Source organism: Nanorana parkeri, unplaced genomic scaffold (genome assembly GCF_000935625.1).
Source record: "Nanorana parkeri isolate BGI_ZX_2015 unplaced genomic scaffold, ASM93562v1 scaffold232, whole genome shotgun sequence".
Taxonomy (NCBI): Eukaryota; Metazoa; Chordata; class Amphibia; order Anura; family Dicroglossidae; genus Nanorana; species Nanorana parkeri.
The window spans coordinates 800,243-821,763 of NW_017306500.1; the positions used below are offsets into that span (position 1 = coordinate 800,243).

At 38.5% G+C, this 21,521-nt stretch overlaps 1 protein-coding gene across 1 annotated transcript in view; it reads left to right on the top strand.

The window, feature by feature from the left end:
• LAMA2 (laminin subunit alpha 2) overlaps positions 1-21,521 on the top strand; it is a 646,095-nt gene that overhangs the window by 481,959 nt on the left and 142,615 nt on the right. The window contains exons 36-38 of the mRNA XM_018556291.1: positions 7,533-7,695; positions 9,616-9,826; positions 18,797-18,913. Coding sequence (XP_018411793.1) covers positions 7,533-7,695; positions 9,616-9,826; positions 18,797-18,913 — 491 coding nt within the window. The remainder of the gene's footprint in view (positions 1-7,532; positions 7,696-9,615; positions 9,827-18,796; positions 18,914-21,521) is intronic.

Sequence of the window (21,521 nt, forward strand, 5' to 3'; positions counted from 1 at the left end):
CTTAAAACAAAACAAAACCATTGCCTCTTATACACAGTGCTCTAGCAAAAAACTGCACACCACAGTGCAGAGATTCTTCATCACAAACCATTGGAGGATAGGCTGCCGTTCTTAAGGCCACTGGGAAGTATCTTCACAAGACAAGCAAAACAAGTAAAACAGACAGCGCCTTCTCCTTATATGATAACGTTTATTACATTCTGGTTGGAGGGCTGAATGCATGATCTAGTGCCAGTGAAAATGTAAGCAATGAAAACAAGTAGACTCATTTTGCATAGTGTAACTATAGCCTTCATACTGTCCCCTAGCCAAAGTGGTGACTTAAAAGGGTGTGTGTGTGTGCGAAGGGGAATTTCCTCCGAAATGCATCAGCTTGTTGGCAGCTCTCTGGGGCCTGTTGTGTACCTTACTGTTCATTCCCTATGCTAACATGTGGGTAGCTTTCTATGTTATTTTATTTATTCCATTTAATAAACGTTCCAAAATGATTAGAAGGCACTGTCTGTTTTATAGTGCTTTATCAAACTAAATCTCATCCAGTTAAAGTTTAAAGTTTACATCTGCTTTGGCATAGATATGGTATTACTAACGCCTTTATTACCACCTCTGCTTTTGTGAATTTTCTTGTTGTGATGATGTGCGAAAAGTCTTTGGAGTCTTTCCATTTTTTAATCTGAAGCTAATTAACATTATTGGGCATATTTAAAAAGCAGTGAATGTGACATTTAACAAACATTCACAGGTGAATCTGCATTGTAAATGTCACATTTATATACTGTGTATATATATATATATATATATATATATATATAGAGAGAGAGAGAGAGAGAGAGAGAGAGAGAGAGAGATCTTTAGTTAGACCTCATTTTGAATACTGTGTCCAGGTATGGTGACCTAACTTACAAAAAAATATTGATAAGATAGAACAAGTCCAAAGATAGGCAACAAAAATGGTGAAAGGTCTGGGAATTAAAACATAATATATATATATATACCCTTTTAAGTCACCGCTTTGGCTAGGGAACAGCATGAAGGCTATAGTTACACTATGCAAAATTAGTCTACTTGTTTTCATTGCTTACATTCTCACTGGCACTAATTCATGTATTCAGCCCTCCAACCAGAATAATCCATTAATGTTTCACGACTTTCTTTATTTCTGAGTACGTTTTGTCTCATATTCTGATCTCAATGTAGACTGTCAGCTTTACTTCTTAGCTAAAACTAAACAAATAAATGTACTTCTTAGAGGCCAGATATTTATGCTGTATATTATTCTTTCACAAAGCTGTGCAGAAACGATCTAGTAGGATTTAAAGAAAAAGCTTTTTTGCTAAGAACAATAATTCTTAAGCATGTTTGCATAAATACAGTCACAAACTATGCATCAAATGTATTTTTTCTGTAGAACAAGGCATAACTATTGTATTGTGCTCCTTTACTACTACCCTAGTATGTTACAAAACAGTCCAAGATTGCTTCAATAGTGAGTCCAGCTATAATTTACAAAATATGCCCTCACTATTATAGTTCTTTGTATGGCTGTGATTATATTGCTCTATAAAAGGCCCAAAGCACAGACATTTTGAACAGCAAACAACACATACAACTGTTAAAGTAAAACTATTCTTCATGTGGGTGTTTTCTGTTAAGAAATTGGTTTATATACTCCTTCTATGCATATGCAGGGGAAACATTAAAGTGAACCCTTCTGTAGAAAAAAGCATATCCAACCTAACCAAACCTGACAGTCTATCATGCTCCAGGCAAATGTTACAGAGTAATCTTAAATTCAGGTGAGCACAGCTATAGAGTTGTGTTTTGATCTAAGAAATCCCTTAGAACTTTCTGCTATAGATATAGAACTGAAGATTTAAACTGAGGGAAATGTGGAGTCCACAATGACTGACCTATAGTGAAAAATGGTGTGATTTTGGTCAAACCGATTTTGTCTTTGGTGAAGTTCCCCCAAAACCAAAACTTAAGATTTTACTCACAGGGCTAATTGGGATAACTTTGCTTAAAAAAAATATTTTTTCTTTATTTAGAGCTGGGGAACCAAACTTTCTGAACCAAGGGCCAGTCCACTTTCCTTCAGACTTTAGGTGTGCCAGACTGTGGCCAGTGGGAATAGAAAATGCCCCATGCTCAGTGGTCATTGGAAATAAAAAATGCCCAAGGGTTAGTGGTCAGTGTGAGTAAAAAATTACTTATGTCCTGTGGTCAGTGGGAGGAAGAATAATGCCCCATTTTCTGTGTCATTTGGAGGAATAGTGCCCTATTATTGGTATCCATGGGATGAATAGTGCCTCATCGTTGATGTCAGAGGAAGGAATACTACCCCAAGGGTCAGTTAAAGGCAAGCAAAGGGCTGCAGTTTGGGGATCACTGATTTAGATTTTTCATTGTATTTAAGGTAGTATAGTTCATTAGCGGGTTATTCACTAAGCTGCGGAAGGCAGCCGAATGAATAACCGAGTGAAAGTGAAGGGAGCCAATCCCCGTTTGGCTATGCACTTCAGCCGAGTACGGCTGATTTCACTTGTACATCGGCTGGTTTTGGCTCCCTTCGGTTCAGCCGAACATGCTCACGGGTGTTTGACTCACTCACTGCCATTCGCCCCTATTCTCATAGGGGCAGAACAACAGTGAGTGAATAGCCAAATGCCGCCGAGCAGCATTCGGCCCGGTTATTCTGCTCGCTACCTCAAAGGTAGCGAACAGAATAAAAAAAGACAAGTTAGAAAATAAAAAAGTGCACGGGGTTCCCCCAAAGTTATACCAGGCCCTTTAGGTCTCATAGGAATTTTTATGGGGAGCCCACACCCCTCAAAAATGGGGGAGGAAATGTCACATATTACTGAGACACTATCTTTGTGTACAAAGCCATCTAAGGATGGCTTGCTACACATCAATTTGCAGACAAAACAGGCGCCTGTGGGACTTTTCTCCAGTGACTGTTTTATAAATGGTGGTATAAGAGTCCCCCAATCCACCATTTATAAACATATGCTGGTAAAAAAGAGGTTAAAGAGCCTGTGTTTTCACCTCATAGAATACTTCAAACCAGCAACAGAATTGTTAGAGAGAGCAAAAAAATAATTCATTTTAGTTTGCACTGCTGCTCCCTCGCTAGCCGGAAAGATTAAGCCGTAACTCCCTCACTGGTGGAAATGCTGCAGAAGCTCTGTCTCTGATCTCCTTTGTATGTTTATCTAAAAGTAAATTGAAAAGAAGCCATTTAAGACCCCGCTGGTCCCATTGAAGTTATTAGAAACAAATTCTGACCGTTTTTTAAGGCTAATTTTTTTAAAGGCTAATAGGTGAGGCATCACCCAAAAAAAAGGAATGGGGAGTTGGGCACTGTCATGGGGGTACATTTACCAATGCAACATTTTATAAAAAGACTACTGTTCATTGGGAGAGGGTCCTCCTTTTTATGCAATGTTTATTTACATGCTTGGGAGATGCCTTTAAACTGTGTGTGGTGTTACGAAATAGTATCATTCTCACAGACAGCCTCAGTGGCACCACATGCTGATGTCACATAATTTGTCACATAATTTTTTTTCACTTTTACATGTTTGCTTGCTTTTAGCAGCAGGTCCTCAATTAGATGGTAACATAAACAGTGGCGGAACTACCGCCGGTGCAACCGGTGCGGGGGCCCGGGGCCTGAGGCTGTGGGGGGGGCAGTGGGGGTCATCCGGGCCTGTCACTGTGGACAGCGAGCGGCACTTTCCTGCTCTTCCAGTGTGGGCTCTGCAGGAGCAGAGCATCTGACCAGGCTGACAAGCAGGTAGGTGGGCCTGGGGAAGGTTTATCATAAGGACTTGTTCAAACCGAAAGCAGTGCGTTCCAGAGCGGTAGCTGCTGGAACACACCGTGATCTTCCCCCTGCGTTCTGGGGCGGGAGGGGTGCATTGAAGTCAATGGCACCGCTTCCACGCTCCCCCCACCCCGCCCCCACTTTGCAGTGCGATCAGACGCTTGGCAAAACTTTGCCTGCGTTCCGTTCGACTGCAAATGCAAAAAATAGAGCGGCCCCATTTTTTGCGTTTGCAGTGGAACGGAATGTAGGCAAAGTTTTGCCAAGCATTTGATCGAGGGAGGGAGCGCTGACGGTTGTGATCGCCCCCTTTCAAAGCAGAGGAGCGGCAGGTAAGTTCCCGCCCCCCGCAACCCCCCACAACTTTATTTTTTTATATTTCATTTTTATTTATTTTTATAAAAATATAGTGCTAACCTTTGATAGTGCTGAGAGCCAAACACTGGTCCAGACCCATTCATTTTCCCTTCCACCAGCAGTTTTATTGTCAAAAAAGCCCCCAAGATAATGTATTGCCTATGTGTGCAGTATTGAATAATATTTACTATGCCCAATTTGAATGGACCCCCACCAGCCCTTTTAAAACCATGAAATCAACATTAGCGTATAATTTATTCAATTAAAAAAGCCACCAGAATATTGTAGTGTCTATGTCTGCAGTATTTAATCACTTGTATTAGGCCATATTATGAACAGGGCACGCAACAGCAATTTTAAAACCATAAATTCAACATTATAGTTTAAATATTTTATAGAAAAAGCTCCCAATATATTGTAGTGCCTACATACACTGTATTTAATCTTTTGTACTAGGCCGCATTTTAAACAGGAACATTTTTTATATAGAAATCAACATAAGAATGTTTATTTGTGCTTAATTCCCGAAAAGCCAACAAAATATTGTAGTTTCTTTTTATTCCACTGAAAAAAAAGCCCCCATGATATTTTATTGGGTATGTGTACAGTCTTTAAACACTTGAACTAGACATTAAGCAACAACACCCAGTTTATTAAGCCTAAATTAATGAGAAAGAAACATGAAATTAAAAAAGCACCAACATGAAGCAAAAGATAGTGAGGGGAATTTATTAAAACTGAAGCAGACAGAATCTGGAGCAGCTTCTACCTTCAGTTTATTCCGATATGATTTCAAAGTGAATGACTAACTGTATCTGGAAACACTCTAAAATATCTCTATAATCTGCTATACCATTGTGCAAGCACACTGCTAATGTGTGTGTAATTCAGTGTAAATATAGATAGACATTTTCAGCAATCAGTACCAGCATCTAACTCTTCAAGCAAACACTCTAAAATCTCTCCCTGATGTGCTATACAACTGTATACAACTGTAGAGCACACTGTTAAGCTGGCCATGCACTATTAGATTCAATCTAATGGATTCCTACATCCATGCTACACAGTGTGAATAGACTGCGCCAGTGGCTGCTGTCTACAAAACTTAAAGTGGTACCACCAGGGCCACACATTGCTTGAATTTCAGTTGGTTCATCAAAAACTAGCCACATTTTATTTCATGTATGACCAGCTTTAGTGTGTCTGTGACTCCATGGAAATAGATACATTTTTCCAGCAACCAGTATTAGCATTTAGCTTTCCCTGCTGTTTGTGACCCTAACTGCTATACCTGTCCTTCAACAGACACTGAACAATGGATGTTGGGAATCCCCATGATTGGTCCTTCTAAGCAACCTGACCACAACTTGACCACAGATTAGAGGCCAGAAAATTACATGTTGGTAATTGGTTGCTATGGGAGCCAACATTCGCAACTTATGGTTGACCCGAATGTAAAGCTCATGCAAACTCTACAGTACTGCACTTAAACAATACAACTTTGTCACTTTCCTGCCCTTAACTTCTGATTTTCAAGAAGCAGCAACACATTGATGCTAAAATATCTTGCCTCGTTCTTTGTTAGAGCATCTACATACAGCACAAGCAAGACTTGGTCAGAACACTTCCCCTATTTCTCCCAGTCCTACCATAGAGGTGCTTACAGGACTCTAATAAAACAAATTTGGGTACTAATTTGCTACATGTAATTTTATATTTGGGGGGTTATCCACTCAGCTGCCGAAGGCAGCCGAGTGAATAACTGAGCCAAAGTGAAGGGAGACAAACTATGTTCTGCTATTCACTTCAGCCGAATACAGCTGATTTCAGCCGTACATCGGCTGCCTTTGGCCCTCTTCGGTTTAGCCAAGCATACTCAGCATGTTTGGGTGAGCCGAAGTGAAGAACTCGTTCAACTCTGCCGATCCAACATCTGGATCGGCTGAGCTGAACGCCCGGCAGTTCACTCGTAAGTGAATAGCCGAATGCTGCCTCAGTTATTCTGTTCACTACATAAGAGGTAGTGAGCAGAATAAAAAAAATTATATGTAAAAAAAAAACAGCGTGGTGTTCCCCTCCCGATAAGGTTCTGGTAGGAAAGTTAGGAGGAACATTGAGTTAAAAAGTAAAAAAAGTGTGTGGGGGCCCTTAACTTGTACCCCTATGCATTCAATAAAGAGTTAAAGAAAAATGTAAATAAAGAAACCACAATTTTAGAAAGAAATCCTTTAATTGAAAAAAACTAAAGTTTTTGACAATGACCTGAGGACAGTAGCCTGTGAACTCGGATCGGGAGGGGGAATCCACGCCATTTTCTTTTTTTGTTTACATTTACATGGAGAATGGTCTGCCAAAGCAAACACTTCGGCTGTGACTTTGGCATATGCGTTTGGCTCAGCTGCTGTATGGGCTATTGTGGATAGCACGTACAGCAGTCCTCCGATTCGGCCGGAAGAGCTCTGGCGGCTGAATTGAGCCAAAGAATTAGCTGAAACTATATCCTTCGGCTCCTTTGTGAATACCCCCTTAATGTTTTTTCGAATAGCAGTAAGAAAGTATTGTACTGTGTTATGCTTCAATTAATGGAATTTAAGTAACACCCTTTATTGGTTAACTTAAAGTGACATTAAAGGCAAACATTTTTTTCCCTCCCCCCAATGTAAATGTTAGCACTTACCTTAAATGATGTCTCTTTTTCTGATCTTCCACTTCTTTCCCCATGTTTTCATCTGTCCCTCCAGCGGTGGGACGTCACTCCGATCCAGTGCTGACTGCTCTGTCTCTCCGATCCAGCTAGGTCTGCAGGCGGGTGCACGCGTCCATAGACCTACCTTGCGTCTCTGCTCGTCTCCCGGACGAGAATCGGAACTGCGCATTGCGCCCGCCCCAAGGTCCTTTGCGGCCGTACGAGCAGTTCCTGATTCTCGGCGCGGGAACGAGCGGTGATAACGAGGCAAGTTTAAAAGGATTTTAAGCGGTTTTTTTTTTTACACTTCTTGCCTATATCTACTGCATGCTAGCAGTAGATATAGGCAAAAAAAGGAGGGTTTAGAACCCCTTTAAGTAATTAAAGATGCAAGCTTTTAGGATACCTTTTTATATCTCTTTTTCATGCTGTTACATTTATCTATTAAAGGGTATGACTTAAACTCCAAACCTTCTGCTTGATTTATGAATAAAAAAATAGCTGCATGATTTTTTTCCTCCTTGGAGTTCAACTTTAAGACTTTACCTGATGCTTTCACCTACATTTTATGAGTTGATCATAGAGTAGTAATTTAAATTGAATAAACTCAGAAATAAATTGAAACTCTCTCATGTAATGCAACCTTTGTACTATATTCAGAGTTACATGAGAAAGCTGTGAAGCTAAATGAAATGCTGGGTATTCAGAACAAGACACAGGACAAGAGTTTCCACGAGTTACAGAAGGACGTTGACAAGATGATGGCTGAGCTCAGGATGAAAATGTTTAAAAATCAGGAGAAAGTGGCCACAGAGGAGTTCAAGTAAGCATAATTACATATTATGAAAACACTCACTTACCAATCTCAATTTTCAGTTTGGAGGAACATCAGTAAGTCTGTGAACAAAATAAATAGCCATGCTCTCAAAATAACAACTTTAATGTTTTTCCAAGTTAGTTTAATGATGATAAACACAGTATGTGACTGTGAACAGAGAACTAGCAAATCTTTCCATCCACACATATTGTTTCCGTATTGGTAAAAAATAACAATCACAGGGTACCAGGAAAATGCGTAAAACATCTGCATTTTCTATTAAAGTTTTTTTAATCTTCCTGACAAGATATCAATGTTTTTATACTTTATTTTTTTTTCTGTTTACTTGTCAAGATATATATACTGTATATATTTCATTTATTGTACTCTAGTGCTATTCAACTAGTGATATGTCTATTTAGAATAATGGAACCACCCTTTGACCAGTAGCCTGGCAGCTGCAAAAAAAATAACTGAATGACTAGTAAATTTCCAACCATTTTTGTCTGGAGCAAGTTTCCATATGCTTCTTAGATTCAAACAGTAGCCCTTAAAAAAAATAGCACAATTCGATGAACCTCAAAAAGCATTAATCACTTCAATATTTCTACCCCAAAGAGCAAAGAAAGCACTGGTCATGAATATAATCTAGGCTGTGGTATATTATGTGATGGGCAAAAAAATGTACATGAAAGACAAATAACATCTTGAAGATGATTTACTAAAGTAGTAGACATATAAAAGCTACAAATATTTGTTTAGTTTCGTAACGATTCTAATTTTTTTGGATTACAGATCCGAAATTCAATTTGGTACATTATTCGGAATTTGGAATGATTCAACATTTTTGTTTTCAGTTTGTATTGATCTGAATTTTTGTATTTACGGTTTGGATGAATCCAACATTTTTGTTTTCGAGACAGGTCAATTTGGATTGGTCCTATAATCAAAAATTTTATTTTTGCGGCAGGGTTTTGGACATCTTAGCCCTCCTTACCTTCTTGTCTTGAATTGTATTGTAATGTATATCTTATATTGTAAAGCACTGCACAAACTGCTGCATATATACTGTATATAAATCCTGTATAATAATATAATAATACTAGTGATCTTAGTCTGTACTAGTCATTTTAGTCTGTCCTGGTCATCTTAGTCTGTACTGGTCATATTAGTCCATACAGGTCCTCTTTATCCATACTGGTCATTAGACCTGCCGAAAAAAAACCCAAAGCCAAAAAAAGAAATTCAGAATAAAACATTTGGATTTGTTCAAATTTAGATGCATTGGAATTCGGGAACAAACGAATTTAAAGAAATTTGTCTCAATTTCAATTTGGTATGAAACTTACATGTCTATAAGGTAGTAGAGGTTTTTCACTTGAATAATAGAAGATAAGGTAAGCCTGTGTTTACACTAAATACCTATTCAAGGGGAAGCAAAATGAAAATAAATGGATTTTTGCTAATACAAAACTGGTTGACTGAAGTTAATACAGCTTCATATAAGCTCAGTGAACATTTACTCTGCTAAGTGAACAGTCTCCACTTCTATAGTAAATCACCCCCCCCCCCCCCCCCCGAAAATGCGGTTTTGATTGTTTTAAAAAAAGGCTGATGTAAGCAATGGTAGTTCTTTTGATCCAGGTAACAAGAAGAGTAAAACGGCAATTTACACCTGAATAGGCATAAACTAATCTGAGAAAAAAACATGTATACAAATGTAAACAAAATGTTAAAATGGGCCAAAAACTAATGGAGAAGCCAACACTCAAGTGTGCACCTAGCCTTAAACCAACAACTGCATACAGCATACAAAAGTAATTTTAAAAAACTGCTAGATGTATACATTTTAAAGGTGGTGTTTACTTTTTAACCCTTTCAAAATAATTTGGTTATTTAATTTGATTTTGTGCCGTTTCATTGCAGGGCAGCAGAAGATCTTTTTAACAAAGTTAAGAAGCTATTTAAGGATCCTTATAATAAAAATAATGATTTAAATCAGGAGGCAATGAACACATTAACTCAGTTTCAAGAAAAACTGGATGATGTCTCAGACTTGCTCCGAGAAGCCCGGGGGAAAATTAAAGAATCTGATAGTTTATCTGCCATCAATCAACGCAATATGACTGCATTGGAGGTACTGAAATATTGCTATTACCAAACATGTTTTCCTCAATGTCTTGTGCAGAATGAAAATTCATTACACAGTAGTCTTTGGATAATGTGCTGAAAAAGCTGAAAAAAGAAGGCAAAAGGCACATGGTGCTACACGAGCATGGCCAATTGCTTTTTTCCTGTTCTTGCCTACACAAATACTAACATTGTATATGTTGTAATAATTACACACATTCAGCAGTGGTTATTAACTGTAATAAATGCCCTTCCTTGACTGCCAGCTCTCAATTTATTCAAATTACATACGCTGTACCGTACATTAATAAACATTTAACAAAGTGAAATATAGACAATTTAAAATAAATTAGGATAAATAAGGAAAGGCATGGGAAGATTTGCACAAATTTTTTATGACCCCTGAAGGACTGATATATTTAGTATTTGACGTCCGAGGTCAAGTGGAGGAAATAGTTTGTATTTTCTCTTTAAAGCGGACCTTCACTCTCCACACCTTCTTTCCCTAATATGAATCATTCCCCCTTCCTTTCACAGAATTACAATGTAAGGAAAAAAACTTCAAATTAAGCAGCCCCCCACTTCCAAGAATGACATAGCCCAGAGCTCCTGGGATACCCACATTACACATCCCAGGATGCTTCAGGTCAATCAACTGAAAATGCACACGTGCCACATCAGGCGGCCATCTGTCTCTTCTTAGTTCTTGCAGCTGGCCCCCAGACGACTCACCTTATTTTTGATTGGCTGACCCAAAGCCTACTGCGATGGGTAACACAAGTATCTTAGGAGGCCATCTGCAAGAACCAGGAAGACACATCTGGCTCCCAATGACACCAGAGAGTAAAATGGTTATGCGAGACCTGGTATAAAGCAGGGGAGCAGGGCATCACTACAGGACACCAGTGGATTCCCTGAGTCTGTGAGTATGTTTATTGAGCATAACACAGCAAAGCACATAAGAGGGACTTAAATATGGAAATGGTGTCCAAAAACAGGCATTTATAAATTTGACATTCCTGTTCATCATGAAAGCACTTGCAAAATCATTGGAACATTGGATTTTTTGTTAGAAAATGGCTAATCCTGAGCTGGTTGCAAAGACAGGAGAATCCTTGGGAACAATGCAAGCATTTTAGTGTATTTAAGGTAAATGCTTCTTAACTCCCTCTTGTTAGAAAACTTCATAATTACATTCAGGCTGGATTTACACTATTCTGTGTAAAAACTGCAGTGCTTAGATGTGAACCAACCCCATAGTAAAGAATGGGATTTGCACACATGGGTTTTGCTGTGTACATAGGTCCTTAAATCTGTAAATAATTTCATATTTTAACTTCAGATATTTTTTGCATGTTCTTGTTTAGAATTGCATTCTGGAAAAAAAACATATTTCTGTTGGCTTAGAATGCAAAGAGAGAGACTACTTCCTGTTTCTTCATGAGACCCTCTTACACCATTTGGTAGACAGTGAAATACCGTTTATACGTGAGGAGCTGGATAAATTCCCACATTACAAAACATGCTCGTCAGAAGTTCTGGGCTTTCTAAAATTGGTATAATACTTTAGCAAGAGCTGTAATCGGCAGCGTAAAGTAGGCAGGTACAGGCTCTCTACAATCTCTTCACAAGTATTATATTACCTTGAAATAAATTGTTTATTTAGCACTATATGGCATACTGTCAAAATGTTGTTTCTAACGCAATGTCTTTTTTAGTGATATACTGTGCCATGCAGACAATGCATACATTGCTAGTAGCTATCAGAATGCATTTGTCTACAGTTTTTAAACTGTTAATAAACTCTGATATATTGTCACATTCTGTACACATTCTGAAAGATAAAGAACTGCATGGAACTCACTATACTGAAAATTGGTTATTTTATAACGGTTTGTGGTGTCATGTATATGGGAATTTTCATTCAACAAAAATGACATTAGGCAGGTACTACCTGTATGCATAAACTTAGTAGATCATACTAAAAATATGCACTTCACTGTGTGGTTGATTCAGACTGTACAAATGTGTAAGGCTGCTTAATTACTTGTTTTGCCTACTCAAAATTACATTGTGTATGTTTATAACTAATGACATAACTAATATTGGTCTTATAACCCTTTCCTATTCTGATCTATTTTTAATTGCGTGGTAATATTTATTTGTTGCCCCATAACGAACAATGGTGTACATTTGCTCATTACTCTACTACTCTATTGTACTAATGAATAAAACGCTTAATTCACAAATACACAAGCAATAAATTCCACATAAGTGTAAGTGGAGCTCGATTTCTAAAACGCTGCAATTACTTATTTGACCTGTTAAGCCTCCCACAAGCTGTTAAATGGAAAATATAATAGTTTTGGGCAACTTTTAATTTTTCCAAGTTTTTGAACTAATGTTTTAGCTTTGCATTTTACTATTTGCACAATTTCTTTTTTACACGGCACAGCCATGAGACAGAATTCATATTATGGGTTTTCTAAAGAGAGAACAAAAAAGAAAAGGTTTACTTTCAGTTTCTCTGTCCTTCTGATGGAAACTATGTAGCCCCATCTGAACAGGCAGGGAAGCGGAAAGGGTCACTATGATTCATCGCATTGTATACGGTAAAAGGAAAAGCTGGGAGCTCCAACTTCTGAGTGGAAATCATCTATATATATATACGGAAAATTGTATACTCACCTATCGGTAATGTTCCTTTCCTGGTGCATCTTCATGGCAGCACACAATGGGTTAACGTTCCGCCCCTTAACCCCATAGGACAAGTCATGTCCTATGGGGTTAAGGGGATCCCTGTGTGCTGCCATGAAAATGCACCAGGAAAGGAAAATTACCGACAGGTAAGTATACAATTTTCCGTTTTCCTGGTACATCATGGCAGCACACAATGGGACATAGAAATCACCACAGGGAGAGAATAACTGCAAAATCATTTTTAATAACTAATTTAACATATTTACACAGTAGAGCCTGCAGCAATATCTGTCTTGCCAAAGTCCACAGTAGTGAGGAAAGCCGAGTGAATTCGATAGTGATTAATGAAAGTATTTCAGGATGACCAGGTAGCTTTGCAGATGGTTTCATTTGACACATTGGCAGAGGCTGCCCACGATGTCACCACTCCTTGGGTAGAATGCGCCCGAACTTCTTGAGGTGCCTCTATGCCCTGAAGCCAGTGTCCTGTTGGAGGCTGCTTGACTTTTCCTGATTCCTCTGGGGAGGATGAAGAGGTTTGGAGCAGATCTAAAATGCTCTGTGACTGTTATATAGGACTTCAGAGATTCAGCCACATCCAGGGGATGAGGTTCCCCTGACTCTCACATTAGGGATGAAAGGACAATTTCCTGATTCAGAGGAAAGGATGAGGTAACCTTTGGAAGAAAGGAGGAGTTAAGTCTCAGGACTGCTCTATCAGGGAAACATTCACAGAAAGAAGAGTCCACCATCAATGGCTGTAGCTCAGAAACACGTTATGCATAGGCAATCGCAAGCAGAAACACCACCTTGAGGGTGAGGTTACAGGTAGAATCTTCTGATGAAGGGTAGAATGGAGACTGCAACAGGGATTTCAATACCACCGTTAAATCTCACTGAGGAAAGGACAGTCTTTTTGGTGGTCTTAGCTTGAGACAAGCCCTAAGAAATTGTTTCACTCAAGGATGAAAAGACCATCTGGTTCTAGTTAATGCCGAAATAGCCGATATATGGACTCTGGGGGAGGATGGCTCGAAGCCATCTGTTTTTGCTGCTTGGAGGAATTTTTCCCAAACTCTTTTGTAGGTGGAATTCGCTGAACATTTTGCCTGGATTAATTATTGAAAGAAAGGTTTGAGAGTTTAATACTACTTCAAGCACATAAGACTATTCTCTGACTTTCCTAAACTGCATACCAGGTCAGCAGCTCAGAAAGTATTAAAGGTAAAGAGTATGTGTAACTAGCAATTGTAGTACTCATATGTATTGGGAAAATGTTACTGCAATACTGGTTCTTTCCTAAGGTTGCTGAAACCTGCACTGTTCTGCAGTAGCTATGATTGATAGTTACAATCTGGTCAGGGTGATTCCAGCTGTCAATTTGTCTGTACACATAGGGAGCTTCATGTGTGCACAGATCTCCCATCACAGCCAAAAAATGTCAAAAGGCAGCTGACGACAGGACACAGAAGAGAGAAATATTCTGAAAAAGGGAAAAAGAAAGGTTATTAAACATAAGTAAGAAAAGCAGAAAATATGATAAAGGTGAATTTGCTTTTTAACTAATATGTTATGGAAATCATTCTGCCTAAAATGAATGAAGAAAAATACATTATTTCCACTTATCCACAGAAACGGAAAGCAGAACAAATTGTCAAGCAATAATAATTATTGTTTAGCCTGAAGAATTTTCATGAGCTATTAATTCAGATGTTGCCATTTTTTAATTGAATGTAGCAATTGTTACAACTGGCAAGAGCAGCATATGACGTGATATATATTGGTATCAATAAAATATTATTTCTGAGCAGCTGATTTCAAACTTTAAACTACTTTTAATAATGAATAATATATAGATCTCCTGATAAGGTGCCGTACAACAGCATGAGACTTTCAGACAGGCAAAATTACTTTCTGGAAAATTGATAGAATGAATTGATGTGCTCTGTGCTGTTGATGACAATGGGAAACCTTAACATGTATTTCTTATTTAATTGCAGTTTAATGTATTATCTGGGAGGCTGGGATTTTCAGATGACATTTTTTCCCCTTGTACTTTATTTTATTCTGCATACCAGATGTTGTTTTTGAAATCATATATTCCGCTAGTTCTCAGAGTGTAGTCATGTTATTATTAATTTATATGGCATCAACACATTCTACACTGTTTACAGAAGAATTTAACCATATCAGTATTTTTCTCGGTAAAGCTTAAATGGGCAGTCCACATAGGGGTCTATTCACAAAGCTGCCGAAGGATCTGGCCGTAGCTTCGGCCGATCCTTCGGCTAGCTTCGGCACCAGGACCCCTTTGGTTCAGGAGAACCGAGGGGGTGCTGTACGGGCAATTGGTAGTTGCTGTTTTTGTAATATAACCTTGTTAGTCCAGTAGTGAGATAATAGTCATCAGGACAGGGTGTGTGAAGAAATCTCCCTAAAGGAGACTTTAGCATGCCATACACCTATAGATCATCTACAGATTTTCTATGATCAGATGGAAAAAGTGCAACAGATTCCTCCATCTACGCTAAACTGTGTCCATGGAGGAATCTCTCAATGGGCCAAGCTTCAGCTGGCTCTCAAAACACCTGAAAAATGCCTACATCTAATCAGATTGTTCAGGTATTTTCAGGTATTTTGAGAGCCAGCGGGGCCGACTAGCAAGATAGTGAAATTTGGCCCAGGGAGAGATTCCTCCATCCACACGGTTTAGTGCAGATGGCGGAATCTGTTGCATTTTTTCCATCTGATTATAGAAAATCTGCAGCAAATTTATAGGTGAATGGCCAGCTTAAGACATCAAAAAAACCTGACAGGAGATATAACCCTTCAGCAGTCTGTCCAAAGTTCAGAAAACATTTTTACTGGAGTAACACTTCAACACACATCTTTTAGAGTTTGTAAAAGACACCCCAAACCCTATATTTTCTGAATGCACAAAAAAAATGGTGCTACTGGTTTTGTAAATCCCATGATAGCAAATGTTTATCAAACAATAGTTTCAATACAAATACACTAAAATTATTAATGTATACAAAAAAACTTACAAAATTCCTAATATAACTAAAAGATAAAACTGTCTTGAGTTAATAATACATTTTTGTAAATTGTAAATTGTGCATTATTGAGAAGCAGTATGCAAAACTGTAAATCGGCACCTAAAAACCTGGAAGTTCTTGAAAGGATTATCCCTGATGCCGACTACTGCCCCATCTGTCACTCAGTCCTCCCCACTGTGGGCTGCAGTATGCTCCCCTTCATGTCCCCTCCACAACCCACTGTCTCTGCCTGTAAAAACAGACACAGAGGGGAGCATATTGCCACCACACAGCAGGGAGGAACTCTGACAGGCAGAGACAATGCAGAGCAGTGGTGGTGGCTTGGTGGGGGGCATCAAATTTTAAATGAATAGCTGCTATGAAAGGCTTGTTACAGATATTCATTTAATCAGAAGAGTCTAGGCCCTCTAGGGGACCCCTCTGCCATATGTTCATGGTCACTGAAGCAGTAATGCAATTCAGCTGACATAGGGCTTACTTGCCTGGTCAGCTCGAAGTGGCTCTGTTCTACTGTATATCTTATGTCATTGGTAGGGAAAGAGTTAAAGCCCAACTTTAAGAAAATTATGCTAATCTAATCAGGGTGGTCCACAATAGTAACAAGTAATAATTGTGTTCCTTTTTTTTAACCCCTACCGAGCCACAGCAGAAAACACCTATGTTTGTCAGCATGTTTAAAAAAAAGACTTCTGCATCCTGTGTGAAAAGCAGTGGTATCTCTACTGCGGTCCCTTTTAGTCAGACCTTTGATGGGGCACTCAGCAGGGAGCTTAAGCTAAATCTATGGATAGGCACACATTTATTTCTCAGTCCAATGTGAATATTAATATAAGAGCCCATCTAAGCCATGCTTCCCTATGTTCCAATATTTAACCAACATAATATAATTTTGGCATTTAAATGCTGTATTGAACATAGCAGAAAATCATAAGTAGTAAAGTGAACAAGTCAAAGTAATTAGATATTTTATTTAAAATGTATTAACAATGCAGCAAAAACAATGTTAACACAGAGAGAATAGAAGAGGGCAGGAGAGAGAAAGAGAGGTAAAGAAAAAGAGAGAGGCATAAGGGTCCTTAAACTATAAGGTATGTATTACTTGCCATGACCATCATGATCAGCCATGTGACTGTTATCTGAAGCTCTCATTGGTTTTCATATATATAAAAAAATGGTTGTTGTGGCAAATAACAATCATTATAGCTAAGTGAAATAAGCCTATAAATCTTTATCTTAAAAATGATGAGAGATGTGTTATAGGCCATATATATTATTTTCCTACATGTAGTATAGGTGTATAAAAATAAAGTTTAATACATCGAATGATTCACCATTACAACTCTCCAAACTGCTTTAATTTGGGCTACTTTAGTTTCTTCATAATTTATAGTTTAAGAGCAATTTCTATTGTACACTTTGATTTTGACAACATGTGAGAATTAGCCATCCTCAAGTTACTTTCTGTAGTATATTGAAACACAGTTTAATTTTTAATTTATTTAAATCTGAGATGGGATTTTTTTTTAAATAAATCCAGATGGAACTGAACAGGAATGAATAAAGTGTGATTAGATGACTTAATGGCTTGTATTGAAGGTTATTTAAATCTACATTTTTATCCTTGTAGAGTAATGAATGTCCTTACTTTGAACGAATGTATTTTGATGGAAATGTCGTATATACTCTAATGCATAGTGCTTTGCATGTGAATCTGTTATGGTTCTTGATGGACTTTTAATATAAAAATGGTTAACATTAGCATTTGTTTTGTATTAGTACAAATGTTTAAACCTCTAGGGAGCAAGATAACAATTGCGAATGCTTTGATAAAAGTCTATTCTTTTTACTAAAGTTTGCTGAGGATATTTAAATTCTGCAGATATAAACAACTGCAATATCAAACCTACTATACTCTTTACTTATGTAAAAAAAAACTATGGCTGTGCACTAGAAACTTTGAATGGCAAAAAACAACTTATAGAGTTAAACTATCAGCCATTTTAACGTTAAAGTCAAAGACCTGTATAATTTTAAAACACCACAAGAGACATAGTGTGGCCTTTTTTGTATGCCTCCATGATCCTTGTTACCCCATTCATGCTATTGCACATTGGACTACGTCAATTTGGAAGACAAGTCTTGAGACCTGCAATCTGTTCACTGAGTGTTTCTTAGTGGTCAGTGGACAGATAGGGGTACTAATGTAGGAGAGGGTATAGATATCTGGTCCCCTCCTTATTGTAAAGGGATCTTCCAGATTTCGCACATAGGTCCCCACATTTCACTTTTACCCCATCTTCTTTTTGGGGCACACGGAAGAGGGTAAGCAACCATTGAACCTTAACATTGGGACAAGGGTACATTGCAAAGGGGAGGGGAGGCTAGGGCAAAGTATACCCCATTGTTGAAAGGCATGTGGTACCAAAAGGAGGGATGCACACTCGCTGTCTTTCTTGGCCACCCAGGCTGCATGGTGGGGTAAGGATCTGGATTCAATATTATTACAAACTCCACACCGTTTTTTATTTTCAATGACTACATAGCATCCCCCACACCACAGCTGTGGGAGGCTGACTTTGTCTTTTTGGTTATGGTACATTGGCAAATTGTAAACTATCCCTGTACTGGTTTATAATTTAAGAATGTAAATAAACCCCTGCTGACTTTAAAAAGCCATGTGAGTAATTATATGCACATAATTACTGTTAAGTGTACATAAAATGCCCACTGCACAGCTTTTATCACTTTTTTGTGCCGAACTCAGTACATTTGAATATTACAGATGTTCAGATCTAGTTTTTAAGAACAGAATCTACAATGTTCAGGGTGAGTTTGATGTTTTCTCAAACATGAACAGCAACCCTAATAAATTGTACAATAAAGCAAAATAATAAACTTCCTTCAAATGTGTTTGCCAAATATCCGTGCCGTAAGATATTATCATGAGTCACTACAGGTGGCATTCTGAAAGCATGGATGATTATCACCCACTATGTTGCAGCATAAAGACGTGATGTTTTTTGACACTTGCTTTCAGTTGATTATACGTTATTTCAGATTGTATTTGAGAACATAGTGCAATAGTGGCATAAGTTATTAGATGCATGACACAATGTAAATTTGTACTTGCATTACTTGACTTGCCACCTGTGGTTAAGCATTACTTTGTACTGATATGTAGATTATACTATAGATGATTATTTTTTTCTACCCCATAGGCGAAAAAGCAAGCCATTGAAAAAGGCAAGAAAGAGGCTGAAGACACGCTGAGCGAGGCTGACGACATCATGACAGAAGTCAATAACTTGGCACAAAGCATCAATGAAGCTGATAATGTAAGTGAAGCTTGGTGTATCTAGAGAATATAAAGGAAACCTGTCATTAGATGAACATGGAGGATACTATTGTTGAACCTTCCTTCTATAAAGGCAAGCTGCTTGGCTGCCATGTTGCTCCATAGACCTGGAACAAGTATGCAGATAAAGACTTCTGGTAGCCAATGTTTATCCTTCACGGCTGGTTAGTATTAATGAGTGTTAGTGTTAATTAGTGTTTACTTACCTCTGAAATGCTTTTCAGGTATTTTTACATATATATATATTGTAGGAAAGTCACTGGTCTTTAAACAGTAATGATTAGTCATCAAAGGGGATGCTGAACATTACAAACGATAAATAATTTTAGTTGGCAGAATTCAATTTGTACCAGCATATTGACAACAGAACAAAAGTTTTCTGTGTGGGAAATACTAAACATTTTTAACCTGGAGAATAGGGAAAAGAACTAAAGGTCCCTTTGTATATGCACTTTGCTGAGTTTATCAACAACAGGATAGACAATAGAGAAAAACCATCGTACCCAAAATATAATTCAATAAAATAACAGGCTAAGTCCTCCTCAGTAGCACACCCATGGAAACATTTTGCATTTCAACCATTTATAACAAATGAGCATATAATGTATAATAGTTACTATAAGGTCAAAAGCAAAACAAAAAGTAGAATGATCTAAAAAAACTGGACATGGAAGGATGAGGCATGCATAGATATTTTTAAATGATCCCATAAATTATGACCCTTTGTCATGGCTATGTGTAACAACCCGTGGATTTTTTTAGGATGCTATGGATCTCAGCTGCGGAGATTAGAGACCTGTAAAATCAGCACCTCAAACTATGTTCACTGGATGGCAGGAATGTAGTCTCAGTCTCAGTACGGAACCCAGGATTTTCTCTAGTAATTAGAGTGGCGGCTCAAGGGTTAAGTTTACATCATGCACTGCGTCCCTCTGTTATGTTTAAGCTGGGATAGAGTATTACTGCATGAGAGAACAAGAACACAGATGACTGCTGCCACAGTGGGTGATACCAGCAGGAATTGCTGCGAGAAGGTTCAAGGAGCAAATACTAGTGATATAACCCCAAGAAGGATAGTCCACTATGTGTACAAGTGTTGAGACCACTAACTAGCAATATCCACCCTGAAGACAAATTACATCACTTTACACAATCCAGGGAATACTTGCGGTTAGAGGGTGTTATGGGATATGTAGTTCCCTGCTGACCCCTAGATCCTTCAGAGACTCCACAGAATTTGGCAGAGGATGGAGCTGCTGCAGCTTTCTTCCTGTACCCCAAGTGACATCCAGGTTTGGATGGTTGATTGTAGGAGAGAGAGAGAGAGTGACTAAGAGACTGTTACCCCCCAGTTGAGTAGTATTCATCCAATCAGCTTGGGAGTCCCAGCTTGTGAGGAGAGCAGCTTGCTCACTCCTCATTCAATAGCGAGACGCTGAACTATTGAATCTCCTCTGTCTTATGCGGAGGGAACGTTAGCTGGAGGGTGGAGAGGTCTGATAAGGAGGTGCTAGGCGGCGCTGGCCCCCGCCTCTCCGACGGAACAGGTGTGTACCCTGACACCCTTACTTTAATAAGGTCAGGAGATATATATATATATACAGTATACTGTATACTGCTACCTTTCATGCAGACCTTATACCTCATCATAACGCAAGACTGCAGTCTGAGCCATAATACTATTCTATTTGCTTCAGTCTAACAGGCTAAGCTGGATGTCTATCACAGCAAACAGTTGTGCTATGTTTTTATACATATATAGATATATATATATATATATATAACTGAATTCATGCTGACACTGTCTTTCCTTCTAGAGGGTGACTACTTTTGCTCCCCAAGGCCAAAAACTGTGAGCAGATACAAAGGCTCTGGAGACTGCAATTGTGGGTTTCTGCTGCAACAGATGCATTAGACCCCCTAAATTCCAAGTCCTCTGAATACCATCTGTAGCTTCATCTTTTCCCTACAGTTTTCATTGTCTATATATAACCAGGCAGGTTTTGGTGAGGTTGGTTATAGGAAACCAAAAAAAACCCACAAAGCCAGTACTAGACACAGTAGAGCCTTCAAAGGGAGGTGCCTGCATGTATATGATGTACAGTATATAATAACAAAACATAGTTTTATTCTTTATGTTAGTCGTCTGAAACTTGCAAAGCATATTTTGTGGCCCCTGGGCCAACCGTGAATCTTTCCAGCACAGAAGCAGTTTAAATCCCATATCAAGTTACAATTCCTGGGCAGTTACAGTACATGCTTTTGAAAAAGGTAACTGGAATTTGCTTCATTATAGAAAATGGACCAATGTCAGCATAAAGGCCCCGGGGACAGTTTGTTCATCTATAACTACACTAATATTGATTTAATTACATTTTTACAATACTTTATAGACCCCATATTACTAAACTACAAAGGTTATATTGATATGTCGACATACTCAGGGGCGTAACTAGAAGTCACACGTGATTGCTAGTTATGCCACTTGCAGAGCCCACCTAAATATACGAAACAACCCACCTGAGAGTGACCCTGCATAGCCCACCATAGACTCTCTATAGTGGGCTCTGCAGTGTCTCAAATGGGCT